We start from the raw sequence: 20,000 nt of genomic DNA, 5'->3' as shown, positions 1-20,000 counted from the left end.
AACACCTCTGTGGGCGGAGCCTCCAGCTCCTACTCCAGTTTTAGTGGGGGCGGGTCTGAAGAAAAAGGGGCCGAGCCTCCTTATAGCACCACCTCCTCGCCTCAACACCATGGGATCTACATGGAGTGGAGAGACGGTGTTGAGTATGAGCACAAAAGTGACGATTCCTGGGAAAGAGAAAGTCCGAGTGCCTTCAGTGCGTCTCACGCTTACCAAAATGGCGGCTCTCCTCTCTACAGTGGTGCAATGTCATGCTACAGTGAGCCATACGAGCCCCTCCCACCATCCACCTCACCCAGCGTCAACTACGGTGACAGTCGGCGTGGCAGTGCTCTGGTGCCAGAAGAGGAGGAGGAGCCAGAGGAGGAGCAGGAGGTGCTGATTGGCCGATGGAGGCGGTTGAGTGTAGAGGACGTCAGCGCTCATTCGTTCTGCAGCGCCGGACGCGCTTCACCATACAGCTTCTCCGAGCAGCACTTCTCCGTCCGACCCGCCAAGATCCGGCTTGGCCCGCTCTACAGCAGCTTCCAGGAGGGAAGTGACGCCTATCGGCACCACGGCACTACCCTGCTGGATCCATTCTCCAGTGCTGATCTCCGGAATACACACTTGTACAGCACAGAGGATGAGAACCAGGAGGTGGAGCAGCAGGTGGCTGGACTCGAGCAACAATATGAGGACGAGGAGGTGGATGTGAGTCCCACCAGCTCCAATGAGTCACTGGAAATCGGATCCATGGAAATTGGTGCTGAGCTGCAGTCGTTTCAGCCGGACCGGATTAGCGCCTCTCCTCAGGAAACGGGTTCTCCTCAGAATCAGGCAGCATCACAGTACCAAACGTTCACCACTCTGGGCCTGACGAGGAAGGACAGCCTAACGAAAGCGCAGCTCTATGGCACTCTGCTCAACTGAGGACCCTGTGAGGTTCCTCAAATACACTGGAAACCTTATTTAACACAGAACAAAATGTTTACTTCACGAGAAGGACCTCAGAAGAGATCTGTTCCACTTTATTCTGATCATCTGAGGACCTGATCTCACTTTATTCAGTTCGGGCCACACGTCTGAGTGCGCTACTGAGAACCGTTATAATGTGTGATGCGTATTATTGTTTCTACTGATTTCAGCCAATCAGAACGCACAATTTTGGAATTGTTATTAAAACTAGGGCTACATTAATAAAAAAAAATGTATCAGTCTTTTAGTAAAGTTGTGCGTAAATGTTTTCGTGGCCAAATCCAACTAAATTTTCCCACCAGACTTACAAAAGTTTCGCTGACTGTGTTCATACACATGCATGTATGTTGATAAACACTAAGCAGCTGTAAATTACGATTTTGAAGTTACGAAGCACGTTTACAACACAGCTAATTTACCACGCCCACACAATGACAAAAACGACAAAATGGTGGCTAAACAGTGAATGTTCCATTAATGCAGCTCAGCCACTGCAGCGCGTCAGCTAACACTAATACTCTGTCTTTTATAGTCATTACTTTTGTCCTAAACGAATGGCTCGTCTTAGTTGTGTTAATTTATCAATTTGTTTTGGAGTCGCTTTCTTTAAGGTCACTAATATGAAGTGAGTTTCAGGAAATGTTTATTAAACTGGTGTGTAACTGTTTAAACTCGACAGTGGAGTGTAGATATAAACACCATGTTTCTTGTGTAAAGGCTTTTATCAACCATTTAAGATTAAAGTTGTTCGTATACAACGTGATAAACGAGGCCCAATACGGGTATAAGAAGTTAAGTAGCGTAATGCTGAAACAGTTTACTGTGTAACTCCACCCCCTAGCCCCGCCCATGAAAACCAGGCAGATCCAAACGCATTGCTGTAACTGTCAGGTGAGGGACCGCGCTCCATCACCGTGATTCACCAGTGATCAGATTTCCAAAACTGGCAAGTTTGGCGTTGGGGGTGAAAAGCCCTTAAGCGCGTGTCTATAACACATTCAAAACCAACCAACGACTTGTTTGCATGCCGATACACCAACCTTCATGACATCACTTCTGTGCTTGGTGTAAAAAGTCCGTGAGTGAATCAGATCGTTGCCGAGCGTTTCAGATCGAGGTCCGTGTGATATTAACCGATCAGAAGGCCTCTCGGTGGTGCACTCAGACCTTTTTCTGACCCGACTGTGTGTTCTCTCTGTGTTTCTGCTCAGTGTTGTTTTTCTACAGTGGAGATAAAGTCATGATGACGTTCTATGGTTGATATGAAGCTTGGACATTTCCACAGCAGAATTAATGCTTGTGAACGCTACTTATTTCAAGTTTTTTCAAGTACTGCAGAACTAGGGGGTGGAGTCAGACCTGAGTCAGCTCCTCCCAGCTGGGTGGAGTCAAAATAAAAATCCAGGGGGTGGAGACAACTTTCAAGCTGGAGAAGTGTGTTGTTCCATATTGCAGGTCATCCCAAGGATTAGAGTTAGGGGTGAGGGTTACAGGAGGAGTCAGGTCAGGTCCAGCTCCACCCGCTGTGCTTTTGCAGTCGGTTCTATCTTGGTTTTTTTATTTGTTTTTTTGGAAATTGTGATTTGATACACAGTGTGTGGTGTGGTGTGAGGTCTGAGATTACGAAAAGCTTTACAACACAGAGAAGGCTGGAGACCACATGTTAATTTTCAGAGTGAGAGTGAAATTGTATTTTACCCCAGCTGTATTTATTGTTCAGTAAATCCGTGATGAATGAAACTCTGATTTCAGAGCGAATCATCGTGACGTTAGAAGCCCCTACCGCCATGAATAACAATAAAATGCCTCAAATTCAGAACCTACAAATCATTGGGTGTGTCCCAAACGCTAGCAATGGATAGGAAGAGCTGTGTGCTAATGTAGCCTGCTAGCTAATGGGCTAATTAGCACTTAGCATGTGAGATTATCACTAAATCCTGACACACACCCCGTTCACAGTGCATTATGTAATACACACACAGAGAATACACACTGTATGAACACTCCACTAGGAACAGAGTGTGTGTCCCAGCGTTTGTGGCAGAGCTTTAACAAAGTTTCAGAGCCACGCCTCCTGCTCCTCTGATTGGCTGATGTACAGGTTTATTTTGGTGTTCTGAGTTTCTGATTGGATTCTTCTCTCTGTGCTCCTCTACCTCACTGACGCTCCGTTGTGTCTGTTCCCCTGTAACCCTCACCCTGTAACCTTCACCCTAACCCTGTTACCCTCACCCTCAGATACACCGCCATGCATGAGCCTCCTAACCCTCTCCTGTTTACCTTCTCTAATAAAGCACAACTACTACTACTGCACCAGAGCTGTCTCACTCTCTCTAATGAAGCACAACTTCTACTACTGCACCAGAGCTGTCTCACTCTCTCTCTCTGCCTGTCTCTCTCTCACTAATAAAGCACAACTACTACTACTGCACCAGAGCTGTCTCACTCTCTCTAATAAAGCACAACTACTACTGCACCAGAGCTGTCTCACTCTCTCCACCTGTCTCACACTCTCTAATAAAGCACAACTACTACTACTGCACCAGAGATGTCTCACTCTCTCTCTCTGCCTGTCTCACTCTAATAAAGCACAACTTCTACTACTACACCAGAGCTGTCTCACTCTCTCCATCTGTCTCACACTCTCTAATAAAGAACAACTACTACTACTGCACGAGAGCTGTCTCACACTCTCTAATAAAGCACAACTGCACAGGCACTGTCTATCTATGTCTCTTTCATCTCTCGTCCCCTCTCTGTCTCTCTCTCATTGCAGTGGAGTTTAGTATTATGGGATGTCATTCCAATCCATCAGTCACATCCATCATCACAATTATTTTATTAATATTCAGTATTTCTGAAAGATCTGCAGCCACACACACACCCACACAGAGCCACCGGGGGGCGCCGATCACACACCGCTCACAGCTCTTAGCAGGACACACAGTGCAGTACATTCTGAAGTGATGGAGCTGATGTGCACTTCTAAATCCATCTGTAGAGACTTCAGTCGTGAAGGAGAGAGACTGATGGACACTTCACTCCTCAGAGATGTTCTGAGAGGGAAACTGGACACAAGAACCAGCAGGTTTCTCTGTAAATGTAATTCAAGTGCAGTGCTGCGTCATGCGTTCAGCGCTACCTCAGGATACTTCCTGTCACTTGTAGGTTTGTAAATTAGGAGGAGGAGTTACACCTCAGTTTGTTCTTTACACGGATCTGTTCTGAACCCCAACACTGTAAATAAAAGTCTAAATGAATAATCACTTCAGAACGGGGTACTGCTTTAACATCATAAACGTTCTGAAGAGCGTTTCTGTTCATGCACACGTGTATAAGCACATATTGTACAGACCACACGGAACATCTTTAAACATATTTACTAATCATTTAGAGTGGTTTTGTTAGAAGCAGAAGAACATCATCAACGTATTTAACCAGTCAGATCCAGCTCAGCTCTTTATCCCCACCATGGTCTCACTCAGGTCCCATAGCCGCTTTGCTGTGTCGTCGTCCGTTGCTTTAGGCAGGAGCAATTCCTCTTGGCAGTTAGAGAAGAACTTCCCAGTCACATTAGCCACGTCAGGAGAGCAGGCGAGGTACAGCGGTGTCTCAGCTCCCTCTTCTGGACTCTTAAAGAACAGCCATAACCCCAGAAAGAGGAGGGGCTTCAGCAGGAGGGGGACCTGGACATGGCGGCCCAGGTTGGTCCTGACCATCCCAGGGGAGAGGGAGTTCACCGTCACGCCCCGCCCCTCCAGTCTCCTCGCTAACTCTCGCGTGAACAGCAGATTAGCTAGTTTACTCTGGCTGTAGCAGAAGGCGGGGTCGTAGTTTCGCTCGCTGTTCATGTCGTCGAATCGGATGCTGCCATATTTGTAAAGTTTGGAGGAGACGATGAGGATGCGACTCGGGGCGGAACGTACCATCAGCTCTGTCAGCAGGTGGGTTAACAGGAAGTGAGCCAGATGGTTCACACCCAACTGCATCTCGAAACCGTCCTCCGTTTTAGAGTACGGGCAGCGGAACACACCCGCGTTGTTAATCAACACGTCGAGCTTCGGCTCCTCCTACACACACACACACACAATAGAAATGGGTGTGGTTATTCAAATGTCCAGACTGACAAACTCCCCTTAGTATCTAAGAGGAAAAAGTCAGACACAAAACTGTACCTTCTACTCGGGTTTAAGGTTTATCTACTTAACTAATCGTAGCATGAGTACAAGTGGGTGGAGCTGGAGATGGTGCTGACCAGTGATTGGTCAAAGCAGTCATTACGGAATCCTTACTGAGTGTAATAACCGCCATTTTAGATAAACACTTCAACTCTATCCCAAAATACACAGTACATAACGGAGGTGCTGTTTACATTAAAACTATATTTCTGTCTCGGTCAGAAAAGATATTTAAAATAACACAATAATACACAATATGAAAGTTCTAGCTCCGCCCACCGGTAACTATAATATACTGAAATGGAAAAATGGTTAAAGTTCAGAATACTGTTGCTAGGCAACTGGGAAATATGAAAACCAAGCATAATAAAGACTTATGGTTTATCCATTAGCATGTAGATGTTAGGGGTGTGTGTGTGTGTGTGTAAGAGTGGAAATGAGACAGAACCATCCGGAACATCAGCATTTACCTCAGATTTGTAAGTAAAGTAATACAATAATACTTTATTATAATAATACTAATTACACTGTAATTACAGCTAGCATCATGTAGCTAGCACAGATGACATGAGTTCCCGCCACACACACACGCACACACGCACGCACGCACGCACACCTGGAAGATTTCCTGGCAGAACGCGCGCACGGATCTCAGTGACGTCAGGTCCACGTGCTTGATGACCAGCTCGCCGTCACAGCTTCCCGCGCATGCGCGGATTTCTGTGGCCGCCTGTTCGGCTCTCGCGCGGTCCCGACATGCCATGATGACCCGCGCGTGCAGCCTGAACAGCTCGGTCGCCGTGGCCTTACCGATCCCGCTGCTCGCGCCCGTCACGATGACCGTTTTCCCACGCATCGTACCGGCGGGGAAGCGGAGAACAGTCCTGCGCCTGGAGAACATTCTCCGGGCGATGAGGATCACTCCGCAGCCCAGCACCACCGCTAACACCACCGTGGCCGCCATGACTCACCACACTGTCAGCCGACTACACTACCCATAAACCACCGCGCCGCTGTACTTCCAAAAACCGCATACTGATGGCGGAAGTGACGTTCTGCTTTATACGTCCCGCCTTTACACGTCATTTAAACAAAATTAAATAATTAACGCATAAATATTTTTCCAGCGCTAACAACAATGCTAACAACAATGCTAACACCACTGGAATCGAATGAGTCGAGTCTCAGTGAGCAGAACACGAGTACGGATCATAGATGTGGTCACCGTGTTAAGGCTGTTTTGGATTAAAAGCCCAAATGAAACTCATATATTTCTATCTGTGGTCCCTTTGACCCTCTAATACATTGTCCTGCAGCATCAGACATGATTGGAATCAGAGACTGCAGAATTAATCCAACTGAAGTCATGATACTGTGATACTTTAAATCACAAAAGGTTGAATTTAATTTATAAAACATTTATCATCATTTATATAAAAAAAAAAATACACACAACTACTTTAAGAGCTTGTGAGCTCACTCTGACCTGTATTTAATTACCTGCACACAAATCATTACCTGGTTTAAGAGGACACTTTACACACACACACACACACACACATGCGCGCGCGCACACACACACACACACACACACACCATGGTATCTGTGGTCATATTTTTTATTTATACACATCATGGTGTGGAAGGTCATTATTAGGTCATTTTAAAAACTTCATATGGGCCAGAAAACAACATTTACTGGCCTCTGAGTCCTCATTAACCTCGGTGTCCCTGTAATGCTGGTGAATAACCTGACACTTTGTAACCCTGAAACATCAAGAAATGTGAAATAAATACAGTGTAAGTGTTTATAAATAAACTCACATTAAACAACCAACACTGATAATAATACTGTATAACAATAATAAGAGGAATAATAATACTGTATTAGTGACATCAGTGTTTAATTCACCTGAACACTACATCATCGATATATAAAAGTATAAACTGTGTGTGTGTGTGTGTGTGTGTGTGTGTGGTGGATTCATGGTTGAGGCTCAGCGTTTGGCTCTTCATAGATGTAGCTGCCCATCCCTCCAGTGTTCACACCTAAACACACACACACACACACACACAAACACACACACACAGTAAATCCGGGTTTATACTTCTGTGTTAACATGTATTTGCATCGTTGTGTCATGAAGCAGAGAGGGGGATTTGGGGTAAACGTAGTAAAGTCCAGAACGTTACATCCGCCATCTGCTGTTCTGTTTTTTAACACATCCTTGTGTGTGTGTGTGTGTGTGTGTGTGTACCTTTAGGTCCAAACAAGACAGCGTAGCAGGGTTTATGGCAGTACGGCTGGCCATCATGCTGAAACACAACAGGGCTAAATGATAAGTTATGGCATTACAGTGATGACATCATGTGGTCATGTGTTCATGTAGTGAATATAAACTCAGTCCTGACCTCAGCGTGACCTCCTGGAGCAAGCGTCTTACTGCACCTCTCACAGCGCAGACACGGCCTGTGCCAATACTTACCCAGGGACATCACCTTCTCCGCTAACATACACACACGCACACACACACACACACACACACACACACACACACACACACACACACACACACACATTATGTTACACTAATAAGCTAACCAGCTTCAAGGCCAGCCATCAGCTGACTGTTTACATATCTGTAACTGGATGATCTGTAAGGGGCAGCCTGTTGTGGCCCCGCTGTGACTGGTGGGGTTGGAGTCTGCCTCTGGGCCAGCTGCCCCCCCCCATTACATCATCATTGATTATGCAATGTAATGATGTCATAACCTGTGAGTGTGGTTTTCACCAGTCTGGAGGCTCAGGTTCTGACATGATGGATTTTATGTTATATTTAATATAAACTGTGTCACTCAGTAGCGCCCTCTTATGTTCTGTATGTGAATGATGTGTGTTGAGAGAATGTGAGATTTACATGATGTATTAAAATGATCTTTTATAATATCTCAGATTATATTCTGTATGCTCATGTAATGTAATGTAGTTATCATTTTAATGCTAATACATCAGATGTCATTTTACCATGTGACTTATCATTCAGGGGAAAAAAAATCTCAGTCTGTGTTTTTCTTACCGAAGTAGACGGTTTTGTTGCAGCGGGGACAGATATTCGGTTCTCCAGAGAACGACGAGAAACTGGCAGCTGGACAGAAGGAAATAAAAATAATCACGTTAATCCTCAATATTTTTTTTATTTATAATCATGCAGATTATTGCAGTACTAGAACCCAGGTTTATTGGTTCTCTGAGGTTCTCACCCTTCACCGGGCCTCTAGGTGGCACTGCAGTTTTCCTATCCTCAGCTCTGGGTGGTGTGGAGGTGGTCTGTGTCTCAGTCACCGGTGTTTCATACACATATGATCCAGCACCACCGATATTCACACCTACACACACACACACACACACACACACACGTCATTACAGCACACTGAGTGTGTTCGCTAAACTCACACACTCCACTCAGAGCTGTAGGGTGTGTGTTCACACCACAGCGCTGCTGAGTTCTGGATTGTGATTGGTCAGAAGGTGTTGATAGCAGCAGCTCTGACAGTAGCGCAGCTTCACATCACAGAATGACGTGTCGTACTTTAATAAATAAAGAACTGTACTCGTGGTAAATGGTTCTGGGGTTAGAGGAATACAATAATCACTTTAAAGCTATGAAGATTTAAGGAGGAGTGGGATGATGTGTGTTATTGAGACTGCAGCACTAATGAAGTGTGTGTTAAAGTGCTGAGGTACATACACACACACACCTTTGGGTCCATACAGTGCAGCGTAGCAGGGTTTATGGCAGTATGGTTTCCCATCATGCTGCAGAAATAAAACACAAACATTATTAATATTAATAATGAATCTGTTTCTTTCATGTTTTGTTTAGATTTTACTTTTTAATATTTACTTCCTTTATTTACCATTCTGACATGTTAATTAATTACGCTCACCTGTCAATATTTACCTTGTTGTGTGTGTGTGTGTGTGTGTGTGTGTGTGTGTGTGTGTGTGAGTGTGAGTGTGTTTCACGGCTTTCACACAGTAAAGTAATAAAAATTATTATTTTTTTTTTACAAATATGGTAAAACACTGTCTCTCTCTCTCTCTGACATCCTGTCTCTCTGTCTCTCTCTCACGTGCTGTGTGTCTCTTTACCTCGGCGTGTCCTCCAGGAGTCAGTGTTTTACTGCAGCGTTCACACTTTAGACAGAATTTGTGCCAGTCTTTTCCCAGAGAGCTCACTTTCTCTGCTGTGGAATGAAACACACACACACACACATTATACACTATATACATTCACTGGCCACTTTATTAGGAAACCTGTACATGATTATCTAATCAGCCAATCATGTGTCAGCAGTGCAGTGTATAAAATCATACAGATTCAGGTCCAGAGCGTTAGTTCACATCAAATACCAGAATGAGGAAAAAGCTCAGGGATCTGAGTGACTTTGGCCGGGGCGTGGCTGTTGGTGTCAATTTGAGTATTTCAGAAAATGTGAATGTGATGCGATTTTCACACACAACAGTCTTACACAGAGTTTTCAGAGTTTACACAGAGTTTACACAGAGTTTAAACAGAGTTTAAACAGAGTTTACACAGAACGGGGCAGAAAACAGCAAACATCCAGTGAGTGTTAGTACTGCAGGTGGAAAAGGCCTTGTTGATGAGATAGGTCAGAGGAGTGTGGGCGTGTCAGCATAAGCATGTCAGTGTGGGTGTGTCACAGTGGGCATATCAGCATGGGCGTGTCAGCATGGGTGTGTCAGTGTGGGTGTTTCAGCCTGGACATGTCAGTGTTGGTGTGTCAGTGTGGGTGTGTCAGCAAAGGCATGTCAGCGTGGGTGTGTCAGCCTGGGCGTGTCAGTGTGGGTGTGTCAGCATAGGCATGTCAGTGTGGGTGTGTCAGCCTGGGCGTGTCGTGTGGTTGTGTCAGCCTGGGCGTGTCAGTGTGGGTGTGTCAGCATAGGCATGTCAGTGTGGGTGTGTCAGCCTGGGCCTGTCAGTGTGGGTGTGTCAGCATAGGCATGTCAGTGTGGGTGTGTCAGCCTGGGCTTGTCAGTGTGGTTGTGTCAGCCTGGGCCTGTCAGTGTGGGTGTGTCAGCCTGGGCCTGTCAGTGTGGGTGTGTCATCCTGGGCATGTCAGTGTGGGTGTTTCAGCCTGGGCGTGTCGTGTGGTTGTGTCAGCCTGGGCGTGTCGTGTGGTTGTGTCAGCCTGGGCATGTCAGTGTGGGTGTGTCAGCCTGGGCATGTCAGTGTGGGTGTGTCAGCCTGGGCTTGTCAGTGTGGTTGTGTCAGCCTGGGCGTGTCAGTGTGGGTGTATCAACCTGGGCGTGTCAGTGTGGGTGTGTCAGCCTGGGCATGTCAGTGTGGGTGTGTCAGCCTGGGCGTGTCAGTGTGGGTGTGTCACCCTGGGCGTGTCAGTGTGGGTGTGTCAGCCTGGGCGTGTCAGTGTGGGTGTGTCAGCCTGGGCGTGTCAGTGTGGGTGTGTCAGCCTGGGCGTGTCAGTGTGGGTGTGTCAGCCTGGGCGTGTCAGTGTGGGTGTGTCAGCATAGGCATGTCAGTGTGGGCGTGTCAGCATAGGCATGTCAGTGTGGGCATGTCAGTGTGGGTGTGTCAGCATAGGCATGTCAGTGTGGGTGTGTGCACAGAAAAGGTGCAGAACCATTTCTAGTACAAGAAAAATTAGATAAATGATTGGGAGAGTGAAAGGGGGAGTATGGAGTGGATAAAGTCTGTACATCAGAAATGCGTGTGCAGCACAGTGACCTGGTTTCTCCACGCAAAGGCTGAGAAAAACAATCCTTAAAAATGCTGATTTTTAGCTAGTTTCAGGTATTTTTGTGTGGATTTTGAGATGTAGTTGAAGTAGAAATTTTGGTGAAATCTGGCAACCCTGGTTAATGATATTAAATATGGTTAAACAAAGGGACAGTTAAAACCACTCCGAATGAGCTGAGTACACACACACACACACACACACACACACACACACACATTACTGTTTACCTTAATGTATATATTCCTCTCTGTAAGACCTCTCTCTTTCTCTGTGAATTAAGTCTGATCTTATTGTGTAAGATGATTTATATTTTATTTATAATACCTTTTTTCAGTTCAGTTCAGTGTTGTGTGTGCAGCGTGTTTAACAGTGGACATTGTCCCAGAGCAGCGGTACAGAAATATATAAATTCAGGATATAGATGTTAAATGTATGAATTTATCTCTAATGAGCAGACAGAGGAGACGGTGGTGAAGAGAAACTCCCTGAGACGATTATTTATTTATAAAATAATAAATAAATAATTGTATACATAAATAATGATTTCTTTATATCATTTTATGTTCTTTATAACATTCTAAATGTATTTATTATACAATTCCAAACATTCTCTACGGTTACTGTGTGAAGTTTCTCTTTCGGGAGAAATATAATCATATAAGAGATTTTAATCAATATAATATCTTACAATGTTTCAGGTATCTGAAGCTAATCTGAGCTAACACACCTAGTCCGATACCCCACCCTCACACACGCTCACACACACGCACACACATTTCTATAATTCGTTATAATGCTGATTTATCGTGTGTTAGCGTTTATTATAAAGGAGCGCGCGCGCGTGTTTGTGTGTGTGTGAGAGAGAGATGGTTGATGATACATGGTGAAATATCAGCTAATCTCAGCTCAGTGTCCTGCACCACATCACACACACACACACACACACACACACACACACACACACACACACACACATTTACACTAGTAATCACACTAAGTACGGTTATAATTCATAATTAATTCATTTCCTGCAGAATGCACGCGCATGCTCTCCAGTTACAGACCGTGTCTGCGCGAGACTAACTGGAATGAAATAACACACACACACACACACACACACACACACACACTTACCGAAATACACCGTCTTCTCACACCTAGGACACTTGGACGCCATGTTTTAATGAGATGAATAAATAAATGTGTGTGTGTGTGTGTGTGTGTGTGTGTGTGTGTGTGTGAATATAAGCAGAGAGAGAGAGACACACACAGGGAGAGAGAGATGCTGTTCTACTGATACACAGAGACAGTGCAGTGACCACGCCCAGCCAGTGACGTCACACATCATCCTGTCCAGTCTGCTGTAAAAATCTTCTGTAATATATATTTATATATTCTGTTATGTTTAGTGTAAAAAGGAGGAGCAATAATCACTCCCACTGAAGATCACTCCCACTGAAGATCACTCCCACTGAAGATCACTCCCACTGAAGATCACTCCCACTGAAGATCACTCTCACTCTCACACTGACATTTCCATCAGATATAATGCCATACAGGTCAAAAGATAACATCTCCACTGGAACATAAGATATGAGGCATCACATTCACTGCGCTGGGCGTGTAACAAGGACACGAGAAAAATCACGTGTGGGGTATTACTGATGTATTTTATGTCATAGAATAAAATGTGAAAATACCTTGAGCTTGTGTTAATCACAGACCTAATTTCAGACATTTAACCAAAAACCCCACTGACTTCGGGACGATGGAACCGGCAGTGCTAATATTCTAACTAATTTCCGGGTTTTAGGACTAATTCCTGCAGCACTCTATAAAGAAATAAATATTTTTGAATGAATTGCTCAACACAAGCCTATTTTACATTTCACTGGCGTGTGTAACTGTAGTCCGGGGGTCAATGACCTTTAACAGCAGACCACTGGTAAGGTATACTGTAGATGGATGAAACATTGGATGGCAAACATGGAACTCTAAAAATGGAGGGTGGTTTTTGTAACTGCTCGAACGTATCCAAGATATGAGCGTAACTTTCCCGGACATGAACATCATAGATTGTCAAAAAGCTTGCAAGCTGCCATGTTGAATGATTATGTAGGAGATCTGTAAGTACTCTGGGGTTATACATATCGTGCCTGAACGTGGGGTCCGGTGGGAAATTCAAAGCTTGGGATTAAGGCGTAACTTTAAAATGTTGATTTTAAATTCTGGTAATCTTCTTCTGTTTTTAAATACCATAAACTGTGCTTGACTGACTGACAGAGAGATAGTATTGTTACTAATGGAAACCTTGTTTTTATTAAAACAGTTTGAGCATAACCCATGCAGACAGAAACACACCCACAGACCTCACACCCAAAACCGGGCTGTGACCCTGAACAACCATCCCATACATAACTATTCAGTAGCCTACAGTAGAAGACTTTTATTACAGGTAAGCATCGGAATTAAAGCTAAAAATAATGACTTTATTAGGTAAGGTACAGAATGTCACAATTTCTGACACTAATTAATGGGGAGAATTTAGAAAGATGTTATATTTTTATAGCAGTGAGGAACAGGATGGCATTGAAATTGAAATGTATAGCTCAAGGTGTAACACCTTACATTATGATATTTAACAATATTCTCTGCAATGTTAAATTTTATTGCCCTTTATTTATATGCATATATATGGCTGCAGTTTTCCTGGAATGACCAGTTTAATAACTTCAGTTTGATACAGTAGACTTAAAGTTAAAATTCTATTGTTGGTCATAGTCAAGTTACTGTTAACACAGTTACCACTTTTTGACTATATAATATACAGTTACAGTATAGAACTGAAATTTTTTATAGCCATGCTATCCGGTGTCACTCGGATGAGGATGGGTTCCCTTTTAGTCTAACACAGGAAGCTCCGTTTTGCAAAATGGTCCATCAGTGAAACAGGGAGTCCATCAGCACACTATAGGACTGCTTTATAACCACAGACTGGGAGCTGTTCTGAGAGGCTGCCGAGGGAGACATCGACCTCGATGCGGATTCTGTCATCAACTACACTAATAAGTGCACAGATGAGATCATTTCAAAAACCTCTGTCCAAACATTTCCCAACCAAAAGCCCAGGGTTATTGGGGATGTTAGCACCAAACTGAGAGCTAACGCACTGCAGCCTACAACTCTGGTGATCCAATGAATCCAATCTACAAGAAGGCCAGATATAACCTCCAGAAGGCCATCAGGAATGTGAAGAGTAACTATAAGGACAGTGTGGAATCTCATTACCAGAGCTCTGACCTCCGGCACATGTGGAGTGGCATGTCTGCCATTACAGAGCACAAAGGGAGAAATAACAGCCAATAATAAGCCTCTGCCTCACTGACAGATGAGCTCAGTAACTTCTATGCTCGTTTTGAGGCACTGATACAATCTGTTGTTTACTTGGTAAAAAGAGTTCTTCCTCATGCGTATTAGTTTGTAGTGTTAAAATACACATTCGAAGTTACTTTGGGATACAAATGACCACATAATATTTGTAATGTGAATGCAAATGTTTCTCAGTTTGTCCACAATAGCAACTAAACTGTCTAATCAACTCCGTCGTTGTACTAGCTGGAAAAAAATTCATCATTGTGGGAATGTTTGGAAATCTTTAACTAATGGATAAAGGCAACACAACGCAAGAAAGCAGCAGAGATGAAGGCAGCCTCTGTTTGTAGCTCCTTTTGTCATTCATTCATAAGATTCATTAAAGAAGAAACTGTTGTTTATCACATATATGTTATAGTACAGTGAAATTCTTTCTTTGCATATCCCAGAGGTCAGAGCACAGAGTTAGCCATGATGCAGCACCCCTGGAGCAGGGGATTGATCCCCCAACCTTCTGATAAATAACCCAGAGCCTTTAAACACTGAGCCACCATTTCCCAAATGCATAACACGGCACATACAGGCACATGATAAAGGATTTGCAGGACATGTCTGCCTGAAAATAAGTGCACACAGGAGTAATAAACGTGTGTGACGCCCTTCCTCCAGTGGAAATGATGTATGAAATATGATTGTTTGAAAGTGTATAAAGTTGTGATCGTGTGAAATTGTATGAAAGTAGTCACTGGAGATGCAATCATAATGCCAGGTGTAAATGTCTCCATGGTTATCTGTCCACTTGTGACACACATGTTTACCCTGCTGGAAAAAAAGAAAGAAATATTCATAGAATTTGTAATGGTTTTAATGGTTATAATGGGAAATGTATTGGTTTTAATTGAAACTATAATGGTTCCTGTGGGCCTCTACTGGTAATTTGTTGCCTTCTATTGGTGGCATGTAATGTCTAGTGGATACCATTAAGGACTAATAATGGTAATGATAAGCATTCAGTCGTCTGATCAAGCTCTTTGGGATCGGACGGTGATCATAGTTGATGTCTCTGGGAGGTTACTGATGAAACTCAGTGCAGTAGCTGACGTGGATGAAACGTGTGTGGATACGTGTATGGATGATACTTGACGTGGATGGGACGTGGATGTACGTTCGATGCGGTAGCGTGGCGAGGTGTAAATGTTATGATCAATACATTTTAAATGAGGAGAGAATATTCTGAGATAGCGTCAGACTTTGGAAGTGTGATATTTCAATATTCTATTATTTTTCTGTTATTAATGAGTTTGAGATTTAAGAGTATAATTATTTTCTACCTTAAAATGTTACATTTGGGAGCAGTTTTGATCAATTTATTCTCATGTATGAGATATTTGGTGTGAGGAGAGAGGTTATACACACAACACAGCTCCCAAGCTAAAAGGACCTGCTGAAAATATTATAATCTTACAGGTCATTTGGGACACCCTAAAATAGTGATGACGTCACAGTGTATAGAGTGAGTTGTTGTCGCCCCCTGCTGGAAAAAGCAATGTAAACACTTTTGTCCACCAGTTAGTGTCAATGCTACTCAGAAAAAATAACCGTAACGTGTTCATTTACATTTTGATGAGATCAGGATTTGAGCAGCAGAGAAGTTTAGAAACCCCACGAGTTCATCTGCACTGAATATAAACTATTTTGCACGGAGATTTGACTCAATAATAAACTGAATCAAATAGTTTTAAAGTGTATTTATAGCAGAAATAGCAGAAATGTAGTTCTTACACACCAGATGTCACTAAATTCTGCAATTACACTCAGACCAATCAGAACAGGGCATTATTACGATAAGCTCCGCCCCCTGTTTCGTGTTCTGAGATTTTATATTCGCCCATAAACGAATGTCATCAGGCAGTAATGTCAAATGGAATAAAACGTTAACGTGTTGTGTATATAAAACTGGATTCAAGAATATGTTAATCTTTATACATTAAGAGAAGAAATATAACTATCACCACACACACACACACACACACACACACACACACACACACACACACAGATGGTGTTTGTCAGTTGCTGAGTATTTGAACGGGAAAGCTGCACCTCTTCTGATAAGTGAGTGCACTATGGTTGGGGCTGGAAACCACACAAAACGATCACCACACCACACATTCACACACACACACACACACACACACACACACACACACACACACACACACACACAGTGTGTCAGATCAGACCCTCTGTGTGTGTGTGTGTGTGTGTGTGTGTGTGTTTCGGTAACATGGCGTCTCCATTGTCTCTGTGTTTCATCACTTTTTCTCTTCATCCACTCCACGGGCTCCGTCCCAAATCTCCTGTGATAGTGTGCTGTAGGGTAACCATTGCAACCTATTTATAAACAAACTATACTCGGTGTGTGTGTGTGTGTGTGTGTGTGTGTGTGTGTGTGTGTGTGTGTGTGGATCCATGTCTACGGTTCAGTCACAGTTAGAGTTTAAAATTCATTTTTTGAAGATGTAGGAAAGAGAACCGCAGCGCTGCTTATGTAAAACACATCAAACTTAATGTGAACCAAAAATACGAGGATTTATTTCACACACACACACGTATGGGAAATATGGGATATAGTGCGTTGGCGAGTGTACAGCCGATGGTTTAAATCAGAGTGCATTGTGGGTATAAATGAGATGGAGATGTTTGCTCAGAATCCAGACACCACTACAAACCCCCGATATAGTGCAGTACTCGGAGATAGGGAGCGCTTTCAGACACAGCTCGTGTTTTATGAGAGAACTCGAGTGCAGAACACTTCGTATTACTCACTTATTCCCTGAAGAGAACAGGACAGAGGGGTTTTGGGTTTATATTCACAGGTTGGTGAGGAGCTGTAAAGTGACGTATAGAGGGTAGGTTGATATATTTACTCCTCAACCACTGACCTTCACACTGAGGACGATGAAGACTCTGATTCATCTCCTTCATCCTACACTCCCAGCGCTTTACATTATCATATATATGTATATATGTATATACAAGAATGAGTGCTTCTGAGCCGGGAGTAAAACCAGTGAGATATATATTTATACTACAGTGTGACAGAATTCTCCAGTCTGATTGGTCAGAACAAGTGGTCTTCTTTACGATTAATTGTACTGTTGAACAGATAAAGTGCTGTTAGTGAACCTAAAACTTTATTTTAAAAACAAACCTGAAGGTTAAACCAAGAAAAGTGAGATTTGTCTTTCTCGGGGAATATATGAGTGTGTGTTAAATTACAGACAGTTTTCAACACATCTACTTTAAAACTTTAACAAATAAATAAAATAACACCTAACAGTTAACACACTGCTGTGTGTTATTCCTCATGATTATTTTACTTTATTCTCTACCTGTGTGCTTTCATCTCCTTACACGTGTTTAAGTATTTAATATTTACACCTTTATCCTGTGAGTTCTATTACATTTGTGTTATTTAATATTCGCTACAGAACTCTGCGCTGTTCTTTACATCTTTATAGTCATTTAACAGTTTTGTGCTTTATTTATTCATTATTTAATGACTTTATATTTTATTTCTGAAAACTGAAGTCTGCCTTTAAAGCGTCAGGAATCACTAAACTACATTTTCTGAGATTGTAACAGAGATGTTCTCTGATATCGCACATCATAAAGACAATCTCAGCATCTGTTCATTTTAACTGCAGGAGAAAGCGGCTTAATTCTGAGCTCTTTTCTGTTTTCGATCTTCCTGGTTTAAAATCTCGGTCACAGGCAGTCACGTGGAAATGTACTGTAGTACTTCAATGACGTGTTGGTGTCTCATAAATATTCATGAGCCTGCATGTTCTTATCCTATGAGAAGATGATGTCTCTTAATTATTCGTGACGGCACGTGGTGCTTTCCTGCAGATGTAGTAGATGAGAGGTTCTAATGGGTTGCAGATGTTTGTTTCAGTGGTGTAAGAGTTCGAGTGTGTTTATTCGGGAGAGCTATGAGAACTTCAGACTTGCTCATGAAAGCAGTTTGTGTCTGCACAGTGATGCGGTACTCCGTCCCGAGGACTTTTCCATCCCTTCAAATGAGGTATGTGTCTAATTTTATCCATAACAGTTTTACTTAAAGCTCTGTGGGCCGTCGCGTGCAAAACTATACAACGAGAGTCCGTGTTGAAGGGAAGAAGCGTCGCCTTTTTTCATGAAAAGCTCGAGCCTATTAGCTAACTACCATTCCGACACTTCTCCCGCCCGCGCTGCCGCCGGTTATATTTTATGTTTTCCTCCATAGTCACACCAAGGGCTAATGTTTAAATAGACAGGGCAGAGGACCTCACTGCTATCTTCTGTGTCTCCATTTAGCCCTGGGACTTCAGGGGGAGAGACGTCCTTTGCCTCATCTACAAACTTTGTCACTATCCATCTGTATTGTGAGTGTTCTGAGGGATCACCCCCCTCTTCCTCTCCTGACTTTCCCTGCCACGCCCACTCCCCCTCCCTTCTTCATCCACGCCCATTTAAGCTGCATTTTTCAAAAACAGTGAGAAGTAGACTTGAGCTGAAAGAGGGAAGTTTCATGACCCTTTAAAAGGGTGTGTTGTATAAAGGGCGTGGCCTGCATGAGTTCCCCCTGTTCATGTGGGCTGCGCGTGACAAACACATACAGAGTATAGGGGACACAGACAGAGATGGAACTCGGAGAGGATACACACTCGGTATAATCTCGGATAAACACACACACACACACACACACACACACACACACACACACACACACACAGAGAGAGAGAGAGAGATGAACATTTCTGAGCATTGTGAAGGTGAGCAGTGGGTTCGGGAAGGTTCTCCCACCACCTCCGCGCTCATGTTCTCCGCCGGGGTTCTCGGGAACGCGGTTGCGCTCGTGCTGCTGGAGGTCCGGCGCAGGAGGAGGAAGCAGAGCGCGCGAGGTAACTCCTCTTCTTGTAACCTGTTCCAGGTGCTTCTCACCTCGCTGCTCGTCACCGACCTGCTGGGCACGTGCTCGGTCAGCCCGCTGGTGATCGCAGCGTACGCGCGGAACGAGTCTTTGAGCGCGCTGGGCGGAAGCCAGGTCGCGTGCCAGTACTTCGGCTTCGCCATGACTTTCTTCAGTCTCGTGACGCTCGCGCTGTTGCTGTGTATGGCGCTCGAGCGCTGCCTCTCCATCGCCGTGCCATACTTCTACGAGAGACGCCTGAGCGTGCGCTGCGGTTACCTGGCGCTCGCGCTAGTCTACTTGTCGGGCGCGCTCTTCTGCCTCGCGCCGTTCTTCGGTTTCGGTGAATACGTGCAGTACTGTCCCGGCACGTGGTGCTTCGTGGACATGTCCGCGCAGCAGGAGCACAACGTCTACAAGAACCTGTACGCGTCCTTCCTGCTCGTCATGATCGCGTGCATCGTGCTGTGCAACGTCTGCGTCATCTACCACCTCGTGCTCATGTACCGGAGGTGCGAGCTGCACCGGGGCTCCGCGCGCAGGTTCAGGACCTCCGCCCCGACACGCTCGCTCTCGGAGGAACTCGAGCACCTGGTCCTACTCGCCTTCATGACCATCACCTTCCTCATCTGCTCACTTCCGCTCGTGGTGAGACTCATTCAATCATCATTTCTATTCTAAACGTTTTTACATGTTTCCTCCAAGAGTGTAAATGATAGAAAAGTACAGCAGTGCGGTGTAGAGTCTGAAGAAGG

At 44.1% G+C, this 20,000-nt stretch overlaps 4 protein-coding genes across 5 annotated transcripts in view; 2 read left to right on the top strand and 2 right to left on the bottom strand.

The window, feature by feature from the left end:
* The window catches only part of si:dkey-174m14.3 (uncharacterized protein LOC563117 homolog), a 16,045-nt gene extending 12,998 nt beyond the window's left edge, over positions 1 to 3,047 (top strand). Inside the window, exon 7 of the mRNA XM_053675881.1 lies at positions 1 to 3,047. This exon is cut by the window's left edge and continues 348 nt beyond it. Within this exon, the coding sequence (XP_053531856.1) occupies positions 1 to 912 (912 nt within the window). The 3' untranslated portion in view covers positions 913 to 3,047.
* A 732-nt stretch (positions 3,048 to 3,779) lies between these two features.
* rdh14b (retinol dehydrogenase 14b) lies at positions 3,780 to 6,165 on the bottom strand. Its single transcript, XM_017455620.3, has 2 exons — positions 5,752 to 6,165; positions 3,780 to 5,027 (listed from the first exon to the last, which is right to left on the bottom strand). The coding sequence occupies exons 1-2, from the start codon at positions 6,097 to 6,099 to the stop codon at positions 4,410 to 4,412; spliced, it is 966 nt and encodes a 321-aa protein (XP_017311109.1). The 5' UTR covers positions 6,100 to 6,165; the 3' UTR covers positions 3,780 to 4,409.
* Positions 6,166 to 6,490: 325 nt separating this feature from the next.
* crip2l (cysteine-rich protein 2-like) lies at positions 6,491 to 12,229 on the bottom strand. Of its 2 annotated transcripts, none has more exons than XM_017455624.3 (8): positions 12,051 to 12,229; positions 9,289 to 9,383; positions 8,895 to 8,952; positions 8,397 to 8,522; positions 8,213 to 8,281; positions 7,548 to 7,642; positions 7,394 to 7,451; positions 6,491 to 7,184 (listed from the first exon to the last, which is right to left on the bottom strand). In XM_017455624.3, the coding sequence occupies exons 1-8, from the start codon at positions 12,091 to 12,093 to the stop codon at positions 7,120 to 7,122; spliced, it is 609 nt and encodes a 202-aa protein (XP_017311113.1). In that variant the 5' UTR covers positions 12,094 to 12,229; the 3' UTR covers positions 6,491 to 7,119. The 2 variants fall into 2 exon arrangements, 1 of the variants encoding a protein (XP_017311113.1); XR_006981030.2 differs by having other exon boundaries at positions 7,098 to 7,184; positions 7,394 to 7,467.
* A 6,698-nt stretch (positions 12,230 to 18,927) lies between these two features.
* ptger2b (prostaglandin E receptor 2b (subtype EP2)) overlaps positions 18,928 to 20,000 on the top strand; it is a 7,727-nt gene continuing 6,654 nt past the window's right edge. The window contains exon 1 of the mRNA XM_017455610.3: positions 18,928 to 19,893. Coding sequence (XP_017311099.2) covers positions 19,084 to 19,893 — 810 coding nt within the window. The 5' untranslated portion in view covers positions 18,928 to 19,083. The remainder of the gene's footprint in view (positions 19,894 to 20,000) is intronic.

Source organism: Ictalurus punctatus, chromosome 25 (genome assembly GCF_001660625.3).
Source record: "Ictalurus punctatus breed USDA103 chromosome 25, Coco_2.0, whole genome shotgun sequence".
In the NCBI taxonomy this organism is placed as follows: domain Eukaryota; kingdom Metazoa; phylum Chordata; class Actinopteri; order Siluriformes; family Ictaluridae; genus Ictalurus; species Ictalurus punctatus.
This window is presented reverse-complemented; position numbering and strand designations above follow the sequence as displayed.